Below are 15,307 nucleotides of genomic sequence, written 5' to 3' on the forward strand. Positions count from 1 at the left end.
ATGCTGAGTGTGAGCTGCTGTTGCACCTTCTGTTCTTCTAGCTATCAAGTAGTGTCGATCTGATGTCTTGACAGTGTGGAAGGCCACTGTATGCCACTCATTGTGTGTATCATTTCATTTCTATATAAGACTTAGAATTAAGTAAAATTCCAAAATCTTCTGAAACTTGGGGCAGTTATCCACCAGAGTCCATAACTTCTGAAGGTGAAAAAGTAAAACCCAGTCCTGCTTTTTTAATTATGAAAAATCTCAAACACACACAAAAATAGGATAATATAATGAACCTTCATCTATCTATTATCCAGTTTCAATAATTATCAAGATTTTGCAACACTTAGTTTATCTCTCACCTTACTTCCCCCTCTTTTCCCCTTATTTGAATTATTTTATTCTTTTTGCAGTTCTTAGCTTTCATTACGTTTGAAAATTCTCAGCCATTATGGCTTTAGATATTGCTTCTGCCATTCTCTCCCATCTCTCATTTGAGATTCCAGTTTACCTATATGAGACCTGTGTTCCTCTTTATTTTCCATTTCCTCATCTCTCTTTGTTTTGCATCTGATATATTCTTTTGACCTGCCTTCCAGTTCTCTAATTCTTTCCTTGGCTGTGATAAGTCTGATATTAAACCATTGAGATCTTAATTTCAGTTTTCTGTTTTTCAGTTCTAGAATTTTCATTGGTTATGTTTTATATAATTTCAATTTTCTGCTAAAGTTCTTTTCTATTATTAAGCTTGCAAACATACTTTTTATAATTGTTTCTTAATTGATTTATTAGAGCCTCAATATCTGCAAACCTGTAGGTTTGTTTCATTGTCTGTGTTTTTCTCTTGGTTTTCAGACAGTTCTTGTCTTTTTGTATGCCTGGTTATAATTTTACTGAATGCAGGACATTGTATAGAAAAAATTAGAGGGGTAATTGAGATTCAGGATTATGTTATCTTCCTTCAGAGAGAATTTACTTTTGCTTTTGGCAGTCAGGGTAGAAACAGATCACCTTACTCCAGTCAGGGTTTGAAATGATTCAGTCTTTGGGAGGGCCAGTCTGTTTATGGCTTACCACTATTCCTGGATTGTAGCCATTTGGTGGGGCTCACTAATGAAAGTTGGGGATGTTTACTAGAGCTCCTTCTCATCTTTGCTAAGCCCTGAACTCCAAGTTCTGTGTCTCCATATCCTTGAGACTGCCAAAACTTCTGCTCAGCTGTTTAGCCTATCTGCCTCTACTTTCAAATCAGCAAAGGAAAAAGCAGCAACAAATGTAAGGATCACCTACTTGAGCTTCTGCTCTTTCTGCCATTTTGCCACATCCAGATCCCTATCCCTCTGTGATTCTTTGACACCTTCAAACAGATTTTTTTTTTTTTTCAAAGAAGATGTTGGGGGTAGGAGTTTATTAATTTATTTATTTTGCTGTGTTGCAGCTTCGTTTCTGTGCGAGGGCTTTCTCTAGTTGTGGCAAGCAGGGGCCACTCTTCATCGCGGTGCGCAGGCCTCTCACTATCGCGGCCTCTCTTGTTGCGGAGCACAGGCTCCAGACGCGCAGGCTCAGTAGTTGTGGCTCACGGGCCTAGCTGCTCCGCGGCATGTGGGATCCTCCCAGACCAGGGCTCGAACTCGTGCCCCCTGCATCGGCAGGCAGATTCTCAACCACTATGCCACTAGGGAAGCCCCAAACAGATTTTTATAAATATTTTGTCTAACGTTTCTTGTTCCTAGCACAGAGTTTGGTCTGAAACCAGGTAACCCACCATTGCTGGAAAGAGAAATTATGCTGAAGAAATTTAAATCAAAACTCAGTCATTACATCATTTTATCTATGCATACTTCAGTTTGTATCTCTGAAAAATGTGGACGTTTTCTTACCCACAATGCCATTTCATGTTCAAATTTCCTAGATTGACTCAGAAATGTCTTTTCACAGTTGTTTTAAGATGCAAAAGGTCTACAAATTACATTTGACTGTTGTATCTCTTAAGTCTCTTTTAATCTAGAGTGTTCTCCTCCCCTGCCATCTTTTTCTTTTCACACCATTGACCTGTTGAAGGTCCTGGGTGAAGGTCCTGTAGAATTTCCCATATCTCGAATTTAGCTGGTTGCTTTTATTTGTTCCTCTGTCACTTGCTTTTCCTATGAAATGGAATTTAACTTTATGGGCTTGATTAAATTTAGTTTCTTTGTTTCTGTTTTTGTTTTTGGCAAGGATCCTTTATAGGTGGTGTAAAATCCTTCTTATTGCATCATATCAGATAGCATGTAATATCTGGCTGTCCCACTTTAGTGATGCTAAGACTGATCAGTGGGTTCAGATGGCAACAACCTAATTTATCCATTTAAAAATTTTCCATCATTCTTTGATCTACTGATTTCATCTAGTGATACTTTTTTTGTGGATTCTTCAAGAGTTGCAAAATGCTGATTTTTCTAATTCCATCATTAGAATTAGATTTCACATTAATCAGCTGAAATTCACATTTATCAGCTAAAATTCATACATTATAGCTCTTTGGTACTCTAAAATACAGTTTATACAGTCAAGTTAAGCTCTCGTTTTAAATTCAGTGATGTATTTTATATCAGTTCTAAAAAATAACCCTAACAGTAAATGGTTTTTCCTGTCATATAAATGTCAAAACTGCTACCTGTAATGAAGCAATGTGATTGGTAACTGCATCATGTGGAAAAACCTCAGCAAGACCTACAACATAGGTCCTGCCAACATAGGTCCTGCCATGTTTTTCTCTACCCCCTTTTAACTTGAGACATTCCAGTTCCCTGACCCTCAGCTTCCTTGTAGAATATGGCAGCAAGATCTTGGTGCTTATGGGTCTGAATTAAACTAGCATGTGTGCTGCTGCTTTTCTTTGCTTGTTTAAACACCTTCTTCCTATACACTTATTCACCTCAGAAACACCAAGGGCACTTTTTCCATTCTAGGCCCAGCATCCTGGACCACGTGATTGTTAGCACCGTACCCACGAAAAGAAAATTTATGACACCCAAACAAGTAGAATGCCTTGCTGAATGATTTTGTTATTACATAGTTGGCTTGTGTTTTTTGTGGCGGCATTTCAATTTCTGAATCTTGGAGTCAGCTCTGACTGCCAGACCCCAGCAAGTCTCCAGGTCATGTTGAATCAGCTGTAGGACATCTTTTGCATCAGATCCTTCTTTTCTGTTCTCATTACCACATCCTGACTCAGGTCTCTCTGCCTCTAGAGTCTCTTTTCCAATTTATCCTGTTTCCTATTCTGATGAAACACCCTCAGCCCCTCTGTAGTGCCCAGCTGCCTGCAAGCAAAGTCTGAACCTCCTAGCTTGGCATGGATGCCTCTGCACAGCCTGGCCTCAGGTGCACCTCCTCTCCCCCTCTTCTTCGCTGACGGTCAGATCATGCATTCACTGGCCCTTTGCCTCCAGCCTCCTGTACCGTTGCCAGGGCTACCCGCCCTTCCCATGCTCCACATGCTGTCCTAGCAGCCCATCACCTCTTCCAATCTGAACCAGCTCAAGCTCTGCTGCTCCAAGGAATCTCCCTGATCACTGCGGTCTCCACTGCTTCTGGAGCACCCATTGTCTGTGCCGTGGTCTGGCAGCTCTCACAGTCCTCTCTGTATCATAACTCAATTGCTTCATATCTGCAATTAGACTGTATCCTAAGCAAGGGCAGGGACTCACCGTGGGCTTCTTGCATCCTTTATGCACTGGGCACAGTACCTGGCCTCTCCTAGCTACTACACCTTCCCACTCGGACTCCTGTTTTAGTCCTTGCAGTCCTCAGGCATCCCTGATTCCTTCTCTGGTTCAGGCTCTCAGCCTGGCCTTGATTCCTGACAGTCCTGTGATTGAAGACCTCTTGCAGGCCTCCTCTCATCACTGTCACACACGGTAAAGTCGATGAAAGCCCACACCCTGCGTAGAGAACTTCTCCCAGCAGGAGTGAGCTTCACCGGTTTTCCTTGGGGTGCTATTCCAGCAAGTAATCATGATGCTTATTCCATATGTCAGCTGGGAGGCCTCCAGAAACAACCCAGGCACACAATCAGCACCCCTGCCAGAGCTGTTAGGCTGCTCCGTAAATATTTATGTGGAAGTCCCCCTCCCAGACACTTCCTCATCCTCTCCTGATTAAGCTCCACTTCATTTTTTAATATCTTTAAGCAACCAGAGCAAGTACCTTTCATGGAGTAATTATGCACCACTTTCTCTGCCACCATAGAACCAAAGATTTTCTTTCCTTCTGCTAACTGATGTGACAGACATCCACTTAATTGAATGATTATTAGTATGAAATTACATTTTGGCCTTTAAATTTAATTATGCCACATTCACAGCAATAAAATAAAGTTCCAAATGCAGGTGTGCTTTTCAAGGAAAGTGTCCAAGGCAATTAAGTACAGGGCAGTGGCGTCCTATATTTAAGCCTTTTGTCTGGGGATCTTAAAATCTTTTCCACACAAGTAGATAATGATGTTCATTTTGTAAGGGGGAGAGGTGATGTGACTGATCTCTTGGCATGCTCAGAAGACGACGGAAAATCCAGGACCCAGGTGTCCCCTTTGTTTCCCCCCTCCCCCCCCTTTTCAGTTCTTTAAAAGAAGCATGGCCGACCTTCTGTTAATTTAAATACCTCTCTCTGAGGTACTGCTTTCCACTTCTTTAAGAGCCTGAATGAAAAAAGTTTCTATATCACATTTCATGTGGGGAAGAGTTGAGGTTCAGGGAGAGGGAATGGTTTGTTGAAGACAGTATACTAATCAGAGAACATACATGTCTCTCCTGATAAAGCTACCTAATCTCTATTACACAGTAGAGCCTAAATGTGGGTTCCATGACTAAGTTCATAAATGAAAAGCAGAACAGTGCTTGGCACATGGTAAGCCCCGTATAAGTCATGACTCAGGGTTATCTTTTGCAGGCCTACAGGCAGGCACCTGTGTTCTCTGGACGGGAAGCATCTGGAATGCACCCTCGCTCGTGCCATCCAATAGTTTGGATGCGTTTCCGTTCTCCCCACCAAGACAAACCTTCTCAGATCCTGGGGAGCCAGGTTAAGTCCTCTTTCCCTCTCCTCTCCCAGGATCCCTGGTCCAACCAATCATCATAACTCTCCTTTTCATAACTCCTGTATCATTTTCTCAGTTCATTCCACACACTTGAACTGAGCATTGCCATCTGTTAATTAACATAGGCTTCATCGGGACACCAAATCATGCTCTATTCTGTGATATTTTTAAACTGTGGTATGAATGTTTGCCTTGTGTCTCATGGGATTATTGGGCCTTGAGGGAAAAGATCATATATATACAGTATAGTATGTCCCCCGGCCCCAGGATCGATCTTGCACATACAGCAGGGGGTCAGGAGACTTATCAGGCTAGAGGACGTGGGGGGCAAAAGAGGCCAAACTGTCCACGTTTTGTTGAATCTAACATAATACATTCTTGTTGAATCGAGTTGAAATAACACTGGGTCTGAAACATAGTCCTGGGTTTTCATACTTCGGTCCACTGCAACACCCTTGTTCTATTCTGTTGCGTATGAAAGAGGTCAAGAATGTACAGAGTTCCTACATGCAACATGGTAGCAAACACAAATGGGGTGTCTGAATCCAAAGAGTCCAGTGATATATATATATGGAATCTAAAAAAAAAAAAAAAAAAAAAAAAAAAAGGTTCTGAAGAACCTAGGGGCAGGACAGGAATAAAGACGCAGACGTAGAGAATGGACTTGAGGACGGGGAGGGGGAAGGGTAATCTGGGACGAAGTGAGAGAGAGGCATGGACATATATACACTACCAAATGTAAAATAGATAGCTAGTGTGAAGCAGCCGCATAGCACAGGGAGATCAGCTCGGTGCTTTGTGACCACCTAGAGGGGTGGGATAAGGAGGGTGGGAGGGAGACGCAAGAGGGAGGGGATATGGGGATACATGTATACGCGTAGCTGATTCAATTTGTTATACAGCAGAAACTAACACAACATCGTAAAGCAATTACACTCCAATAAAGATGTTAAAAACAAAAACAAAAAAGCAGAGTCCAGTGATGACAGAATAAATACACGGGGCCTGTAAGAAAGGTGGACTCTGTGATGAGTGATGGACTCTGCACTGCGACTCAGGGGGCTTTGCGGTTAAAAGGAGCGTGTGGGTGTTTCTAGATGGGGAGTCCTGAAAGTAAATGAAAATTCATTTACTTAACAATTATATACTGAGAGGCCAGCTTCTGGTCCAAGGCTATCCTGGGTGTTGGAGCTTCACGGGGGAGGTTGGAGGATAAGATTAGCACCTGGTCCCTACACCCCCCGCCAAATATAAACGCAGAGGTCCAGATTCTCTTCTTTTAGTGTTTATTAGAGAGGTATTCCAGTGCTGTCATTTTTTTCCCCCGATGCAAAAGGCATCCCGGGGAGCAGGAGACCAATAGTGTGCTTCTTGCCCCGGTATCATGTTCTCCGGGCTGCAGAGCCGGTTCTTCTCAGTGGCTCACTGACATTCCCAGCCAGCATTTGCTCCCACGTTCATAGTCTCCTGACTGTGCTGACTGCACCAATGAGAGCTACGGACACTGTTTGTCATTTGTTTTCTTCCAGGATTTTTTTCCCCGGAAACCATCCCGTCAGAGGCGTGCAGGTAATGAAAGTTGGCAAATTGCAGTTACATCAAGGCATGTTTCCCCAAGCGATGAAGAATCTGAGGCTGGTGAGTGTGCCAAGATCGCATGTAGCTCTGCCTGGAATACCTTTTCCTGGTTGTTGCTAGGCCTCTTCCTTGTGATTTCTAGCAACACTACACACGTGTGTGTATGTACGTGTGCAAGCACACATATGTACACACACGCGTATTTGTACACAAAGACGTACCCTTAAATGTTAAAAACCAGCTTCAAAAAAAAAAAACTGATTTGTGATGTTTGCCAATGTCTTTGGTATAAACATGCCCACCGTTGCTGATTTTAAACTCCCAATGTCAAATCAACCAGTTCACAAGAATCAGTAAAATTTAACAATCAATTCCTACTAACTGGTGCAAACTGGCCTCAGACACCACTGCGCCTGTGCCCTTCTCCACTGTAGACAGGCCACCCTTGTCCATGCCTCCCCACCCACAGAACAGAATCCACATTCCCAGCCCCTTGACCACCTGTCTGCAGACCACCCTTGCAGCCTCGTCACCTCCAGCCTCCCCCCGCCTACCTACACACACACACACAGAGCTGGTGTACACTGAGCCGCTCACCGTTGCCCAGGCATGGTCCTTTCCAAGCTGTCTCCTTTGCCTTATATGCCCTCCCCCGACCCCAGCCCCTGGGCCTGGCAGAACTGTACTAACCCTTTAAGGCCCAGCTGAAATGTTGTGTCCTCCCTGCCCTCCTACAACTCCGCTCACTCTGCCAGCTGAGCACTCATCACAGGGCAGCTGGAATACCTGCTGCCCTGCACCCCAGGAGGCTGTGAGGTCTGAGACTTAGGAAGTATCCACTGTTGGAGGAAGGGAGGACGGGAGCGAGGGCGAGAGGTCAATACAGTGCTAGCAGTAAGTGCAGAGAAACTCAAGGGGGAGAACTGGGTCCGTCTTGGAACGCAGTGTTAAAGAGTGAATTTTGGGCTTCCCTGGTGGCGCAGTGGTTGAGAGTCCGCCTGCCGAGGCAGGGGACACGGGTTCGTGCCCCGGTCCGGGAAGATCCCACATGCCGAGGAGCGGCTGGGCCCGTGAGCCATGGCCACTGAGCCTGCGCGTCCGGAGCCTGTGCTCCGCAACGGGAGAGGCCACAACAGTGAGAGGCCCGCATACCGCAAAAAAAAAAAAAAAAAAAAAAAAAAAAAAAAAAAAAAAAAAAAAAAAAAAAAAAAAAAAAAAAAAAAAAAAAAAAATAGAGTGACGCCTGTCCTCACCCTCTCAATGAGTCTCCTCTGCCACTAGGGCCCAGGGCTCTCTGCTGTCTTGGCCTTTCCACCCTGGCAGAGCACCCCCTCACCCAAACCGTGGCTTCCAAAGGCAGAGCTCATGTGCTTGTCGGATCCAGGCACTGGTGGCGGCTATGGAGAGCTGGTGTGTGGGGTTTCACGGGCAGCACCTGGCACTTTCCCGGGTCCTCTGGGCCACGATGCCCTTGTCCGCAGAAGGGTGGAGAGACCCGGGCCCTGAATCAGGATCTCTCAGGCGGTGTCTAGGGGCTGGCTGATCCACATTTAGATGGGAAAAATAACAGATGCCTAAGGGATTCTTAGAAGTGAGATTCCCTAATGCTGGTTTTTGTTGAATGCTAGCCCTGTTGCCTTTTCCTGGTCTCTAACTGAAATCAGCCCGTGGTCAACAGGGAGAACACCAGGATGCCTGAAGTTGGCCAGCGCTTCCTGTTCTCTTTGCCTTGTCTGACATCTTTACCAGACTAATGGGAGAACACTGGAAGGCTCCTGCGGTCTCAGGAGAACTTTCCTTTTCTGGTCTGGCTAATGGTTGTCAGCCAGTCAAATCAGTTGGGCAGAAAAGACTCATTGAGGGTCTACTCTGTGAATGTTCTGACAGGAAAACAACGTGGAGGAAATTTCCCATGTATATGATGGACCCAACCCAGGGTCACCTCCAAGTAGGTATTTTATAAGTGATCAAATTAGTCCTTGATGTTTTATGGGACTAGAAAGTATTAATACTGCTCACACGTACATGACTGATCTGGCCCTCATGACAGCTGACAGCCTTCTGAGGCCAGTGGGCCAGGCATTTTCGTGTCCATTTGAAAACTGAAGGAGCTGAGACTTGGAGTCACGCTGAACCAGAGCCAGGTCCAGTGTATTCGATTTAATCTAACATGTGTTGATTAAATGCTTCTATTAATCTGAATAAGGCCCAGTGTTGTCCTCACAGTTTAGTGGAGGAGACAGACACCTGAACAAGTCATCAGATCCAGACTGGAATCCGAGGCTCTAGACTGGCCCAGCAAATGATTGAGACTCTCTAGTAAGACTCAGTGTAGAAATCCCTTCAGATCCCGCTGAGCTCCTTGGTGCCAACTCAGAGGAGGATGTGAAAGAGAAACCTGAGGGGATTTGGATCTTTTCTACTTTCCACGTGAGGCTTTATCATTGCCATCGCACGCAGGACTCTTGATGGAGACATCTCATGCCCTCAGCTGCAAAGACAAGCGTGAACGAACCCACACTGACGTCTAGATACAGATTTACGGGATATTTGTGGGCCAGGCGGATCACCAGTCCTTCTTGTGACACTCTTATTGCCCTTTTATACCCTTCGTGCCCTGTTCCATTCTGTCTTCCTCACGTCCTTCTTGTGAGCTTGCCTCATTTCCTCCAGAAGCCTCCCTTGGTGATTGTTTTAGCATCTTCTGCTCCTGGTACCAAAGATAAGCCCACATATGGACCCTGACAGCTGCCAAATGAAAGACCTCGGAGCGGCATCAGAACGTCTGTCGTGAGGCCTGGCGTTAGTCATGGGCTTACCCAAACTTCCCGCTTGGCTCTGGAAAAGACACGGAGTCTCCTGGGTTCTGATATCGACCAGAAAGCAGATGTTCCCCCCCGGCAGTGTCACGTAGTAGGAAGACACTCGGATTCAGAGTTCAGGTTCCAGTCCCGTCATTTACTACGTTTATGACTTGAAGCAAGTCTCAATCCCTCTGAACATAATTTTCTTATTTTAAAAATGAGGATCATACCTACCCCATAGAGTTATTTTAGAAGTAGATAAGGTAGTGCGTAAGGGTATGTTTGGCTGAGTCCCAAGTGTTTGGAGGGTATAAAGGATTATTATTGTTTGTTTAAGAACCCTTTTTCTGATCACTCCCTCACTACCCAGTCCCTTTAGCACTTGCGTTTGGAGTTTGGGGTTATATACAGTGTTTCCCTTGTTGAACAATTATATTTATAGAACTGCTTCCCAGCAGTTCACATGGGTGTGTTTCATTTCCTGGAGGTGAGTGGGAATTCCACAAGATACCTTTTGTATCTCCTGGGGCTACCAAACCTAGACACATGCCCTGAACACAGCAAGTTCTATCACGTACACCTACTTGAATGAATGGATTTTTTAATGAGGAGAGGTCTTTAAAAGCACCACCCTGGCCCTCTTCTTTTAGCTAATATGTATATGTACTACGTATGTGGCTAGTGGACCAGATCTTCTCAGGACATATGCTGACCATTTACTAGCAGGGTAAGGTTCTGCTCACCCAATTCCAATGTGTGGCAGGGGTCTTCCCGCTTCAACAAGCAATTCTCAGACACAGCTGGGTGTCCTACGGTTCAACTCAATTCTGACACCATTTACCTGGAGATGGCATCAGATCCCACTGCCCCACGAGATCGCCTTCCACACTTCAGATGCCAGTCACAAGCCCAGGTTGTCACATATGCTTCAGACTGACTGGCTATGGCTTAGAGGTGCCAAGGATGCCACCACAGTTTTGATTGATTTGCTAAAGCAGCTCACAGAATTCCAAGAAACATTTTACTTACTAGATCACCAGTTTATTATAAACGGCTATAAATCAGAAGCAGCCAGACGGAAGAGATGCACATAGGGCATCTCTCCGAGTTCACTGCTTTCCATGAATCTCCATGTATTCACCAACCTAGAAGCTTTCAAACTCTGTCCTTGTGGGTTTTTATGAAGGCTTCACTACAGAGGCATGACTGATGAAATCACTGGCCATTGGTGATTGATTCAACCTCCAGTTCCTCTTCCCTGAAAGTTCCAACCGTCTTATCATATGGTTGGTTTATCCTAGCAACCAGCCCCCATCCTTAGGTGCTTCTAAAAGTCACCTTATTAAAATAATAAAGACACCTTGATCATTTTCATCACTTAGGAAATTCCAAGGGTTTTAGGAACTCAGTGCCAGAAATAGGGATGAAGACCAAGTATATATTTCTTATTGTATATCACAGTATCACACAGAGGGACAGCCTGCACACCTCCATCTTTTTGCAAGTTCATAGCGCCTGTGAGTCTAGAAGCAGGGCAGTTTCGTTCTGCAGAAAGTCTCTCCTCCCGAGCTTTCTCAGGGCTCAGGTAACCCAGAGATGGGCAAGGGAAGGTATATTCTTGCCTTTTTTAAATTGATGTTCTCTTTAGACTGGCACCCCCAGACATTTTTCCTTAGAAACTCTGGAAATAACAGGATGAAAGAGTCTGAATAAGGGTTTCAAAGGCTGAGTTTTCAGAAACAAAAATTAGGTACAGATTCAATTAGGCCCGGCCTCCTCCAGGAAAGGAATCCTCTTAGCCCAGCTCTGATTTGGTTTAGGCTCCCATCTCCCCTGGGCTCAGCTGAAATTCTTGTGATTGCTGCCACAGGACAGTCCTGGGCTCCCTTCACCGTACCTCCCTCTTGCTTTTTCCTGTCTCTAATCTATTTTCATTTCTTTCCATTTATTTCTTAGAAGAATGTTGTTAGCCACTAATTTGACTTCTTGGACCTCAGGGGCAACCATTCTCAACTGGCCTGTCTTGTCAGCGAGCCTGCTGCTTTTCTGTGCGCTCTGCGCGCGGCCAGCTCCCTCACCCTGGGCTAGGCTAGCTGCTTTGTTAGTAGTGCCTTGTTAACTGAAGTCAGGCTGGGAAAAGGCAAACTTCTTCCCCCTCGATAACCATTTTTTTTTTTTTTTTTTAGATGTTGGGGTAGGAGTTTATTAACTTATTTATTTATTTTTGCTGTGTTGGGTCTTCGTTTCTGTGCGAGGGCTTTCTCTAGTTGTGGAAAGCGGGGGCCAATCTTCATCGCGGTGCGCGGGCCTCTCATTATCGCGGCCTCTCTTGTTGTGGAGCACAGGCTCCAGACGCGCAGGCTCAGTAGTTGTGGCTCACGGGCCTAGTCGCTCTGCGGCATGTGGGATCCTCCCAGACCAGGGCTCGAACCCGTGTCCCCTGCATTAACAGGCAGATTCTCAACCACTGCGCCACCAGGGAAGCCCACCATTTTTTATTTAGATGTAAATTTCTTATATTACACTGTAATGTCTTTTCTCTTCTCATTTCATTATGTTGAAGCATTGTACACTTTGAGGATCTTTTTAGCTTTTTCTGGACCTGAATAGGGAGCTCAGGCCCAGTCCCCAGCACAGCTCCTCTCATACCCACATGGTTACTAGCTATTCCAGCTCATCCAGGCAAAGCTCCAAGCACATGCTGGTCTCTCTCTACTCCAGCCTGCACCCTGATTTCAAGCCCCTCTAAATGGATGATTTAGAGCCTGCAAGTCTATTGCTCCCATTTCTTAATCTGCTACAGTGATTTTTAACCTCTTTGGTCATGCTCTTACTTAGGAATTGTGTGAGGACCACTGACTCACCAGAGAAAATGAACATACACACATTTTTTTTTTTAATTGGGGTATAGCTGCTTTACAATGTTGTGTTAGTTTCTGCTGTACAACGAAGTGAATCAGCTATCTGTATACATATATCCCCTCCCTCTTGGACCTCCCTCCCACCCCACCCATCTAGGTCGTCACAGAGCACCGAGCTGAGCTCCCTGTGCTATACAGCAGGTTCCCACCAGTGATGTCTTTTACACATGGCAGTGCACATACGTCAATCCCAATCTCCCAGCTCATCCCACCTCCCTGCCCCACACCCCGTATCCACACTGCACAACATTGTTTTTTTATATTTGGTGGGGAAGGGGGTTTTAGGGACCACCTGAAGCCTCTCCATGGACTTTCTGTAGGCCCGTGGTCTCAACGTTAAAAAGCTCTCCTCTAAATGCATAACATCACCTTAACATGTGGACAGATGGGAGGGAGAGGGGGAGGACAAGAGCGCATGCAGAGGTGATGTGCCATAATCATCAGTAGTGCCTTCAAAGAGTTGTTTGGCAGTCCCTGGCTCTGATATTTATGACTGTCCCCTACTGACTTAAAATAGAGAATATCAGTTTCAAGAGTATGTTTCTGAACCAAAAAACGAGAAGGGAACTAAGAGAATAATCATAAAATGAAAGCATAGTGATTACGTTACATTATAGGAAACAAGCAGAAATTTACCTACCAGAAAGTGTAAGCCCAGCAGTGACAAGGAACCAAGTGAGGAACCTGGACTTGTACTTCCACCTGGCAGTAACGTGGTGTCATCTGCCGTACTCCTGCTGGAGCAATATTGGAGAGAGCCAGCTAAAACAGAAAGTTTACATAAAATTCAGAATCTCAGCATAATACTCAAAATGTCCAGGTTTCAACTGAAAATCACTCATCATACCAAGAACAAGGAAGATCTCAATCTTCATGGAAAAAAAGACAATCAACAGATTGCAACTCCAAGATAACAGATTTTAGAATTACCTGACAAAGATTTTAAAGCCAATCATAAATGTGCTCAAACAGGCAATTACAAACATCCTCAAAATAAATGAAAAAACAGAACACCTCAGCAAAGAAACAGAAGGTAGAAAGAAGAAGCAAACAGAAATTTAAGAACTGATAAATACAATTACCAAAATATACAGACTGGAGCTTAACAACAGAATGGAAAGGATAGAGGAATGAGTTAATAATGAACTTGGGGCTTCCCTGGTGGCGCAGTGGTTGAGAGTCCGCCTGCCGATGCAGGGGACGCGGGTTCGTGCCCCGGTTCGGGAGGATCCCACGTGCCGCGGAGCGGCTGGGCCCGCGAGCCATGGCCGCTGGGCCTGCGCGTCCGGAGCCTGTGCTCCGCAGCGGGAGAGGCCACAGTGGTGAGAGGCCCGCGTACCGCAAAAAAATAATAATAATAATAATAATAATGAACTTGAAGATAGAACAATATAAGCTGTCCAATCTAAAAAACAGAGATAAAATGACAGAAAAAGGTAAAATTGAACAGAGCTTCAGGGACCCATGGTACCTAAAACAAAAGGTCTAACAGTGGAGTCCCAGAAAGAGAAGAGAAAGAGGGCAGAGTGGGAAAAGTACTTGAAGAAATAATAGTGAAAGCACTCAAACTGAAAAAAAGTGAAACTCTCTCTCTTCATAGATGACATGATCTTATATGTAGGAAACCCTAAAGATACCACAAAAGAAATTGTTCTAAGAAATTCAGCAAAGTGGGAGGATGTAAAATTAACATGCAAAAGTCAGTTGTGTTTCTATACACCGATAGGGAATGATCCCAAAAGGGAATGATCCCAAAAGGAAATTGAGAAAACAGTTCCACTTATAATAGCATCATACAGAATAAAATAATCAGCAATTAACTTAATCAAGGAGGTGAAAGACTTATACACTGAAGACTATAAAACATTGCTGAAAAAAATTAAAGATGACATAAACAGAATAATATTCCATGTTCATGACTGAGAGATTTCATATAATTTTAAGATGTCAGTACAACCTAAAGCAATCTATAGATTCAATGCAATCTCTGTCAAAATCCCACTGACATTTTTTTTTAGAATTGGAAAAATCCATCCTAAAATCCATATGAAACCTCAAGACCCCAACAGCATAACAATATTGAAAAAGAAAAAAAAAGTTGGAGGACTCACACTTTATGATTTCAAATTTTGCTACAAAACTACAGTAATCGAAACAACATGGTACTGGCATAAAGACAGCCATATAAGCCAATGAAATTGAATAGAGAGCCAGAAATAAACTCTCAGATATATGTCAAATAATTTTTGACAAGGGTGCCAAGACCACTCAGTGAGGAAAGGACAGTCCATTCAATAAACGGTGTTGAGAAAACTGGATATCCACATGCAAAAAATAAAGTTGGACCCTTACCCAACACTATATTTTTAAAAAATTAATGCATGGATTAAAGACCTAATATAAGAGCTAAAACTATAAAACTCTTAGAAGAAAACAGAAGAAAAGTTTCATGAGACTGGATTTGGCAATGACTTTTTGGGATATGCCACCAAAGGCACAGGCAACAAAGAAAAAATAGACAAATTGAACTTCATCAAAATTTTAAATGTCTGTGCATCAAAGGACGCTATCGACAGAGTAAAAAGGCAACCCACAGAATGGAACAAAATATTTGCAAATCACGTATCTGATAAGTGAATAATTTCCAGACTATAGAGAGAATGCCTAAACTTCAATAACAATACCAAAACAGCCCAATTCAAAAATTGGCAAAGGACCTGAACAGACATTTCTCCAAAGAAGATATACAAATAGCCAAAAATCACATAAAAAGATGCTTAACATCACCAATCATTAGGGAAATGCAAACCACACCACAATGAGGTACTACTTCTCACCTGCTAAGACGGCTATTATTAAGAAAAAAAACCAGAAAACAACATGTATTGGTATGGATGTGGAGAAACTGGAACGCTTATGTATTACTGGCAGGGAAG

The 15,307-nt window shown here is 44.0% G+C and overlaps 1 protein-coding gene across 2 annotated transcripts in view; it reads left to right on the forward strand.

Annotated features, from left to right (window-relative positions):
* Positions 1–15,307, forward strand: part of SMYD3 (SET and MYND domain containing 3) — a 727,677-nt gene that overhangs the window by 701,851 nt on the left and 10,519 nt on the right. For both annotated transcript variants that reach the window (XM_007458078.1, XM_007458079.1), the window contains one exon: positions 6,598–6,706. In XM_007458078.1, the coding sequence (XP_007458140.1) occupies positions 6,598–6,706 (109 nt within the window). The remainder of the gene's footprint in view (positions 1–6,597; positions 6,707–15,307) is intronic.

The sequence above is a fragment of the Lipotes vexillifer genome, unplaced genomic scaffold (genome assembly GCF_000442215.2).
Source record: "Lipotes vexillifer unplaced genomic scaffold, Lipotes_vexillifer_v1.1 scaffold1315, whole genome shotgun sequence".
Classification (NCBI taxonomy): Eukaryota; Metazoa; Chordata; class Mammalia; order Artiodactyla; family Lipotidae; genus Lipotes; species Lipotes vexillifer.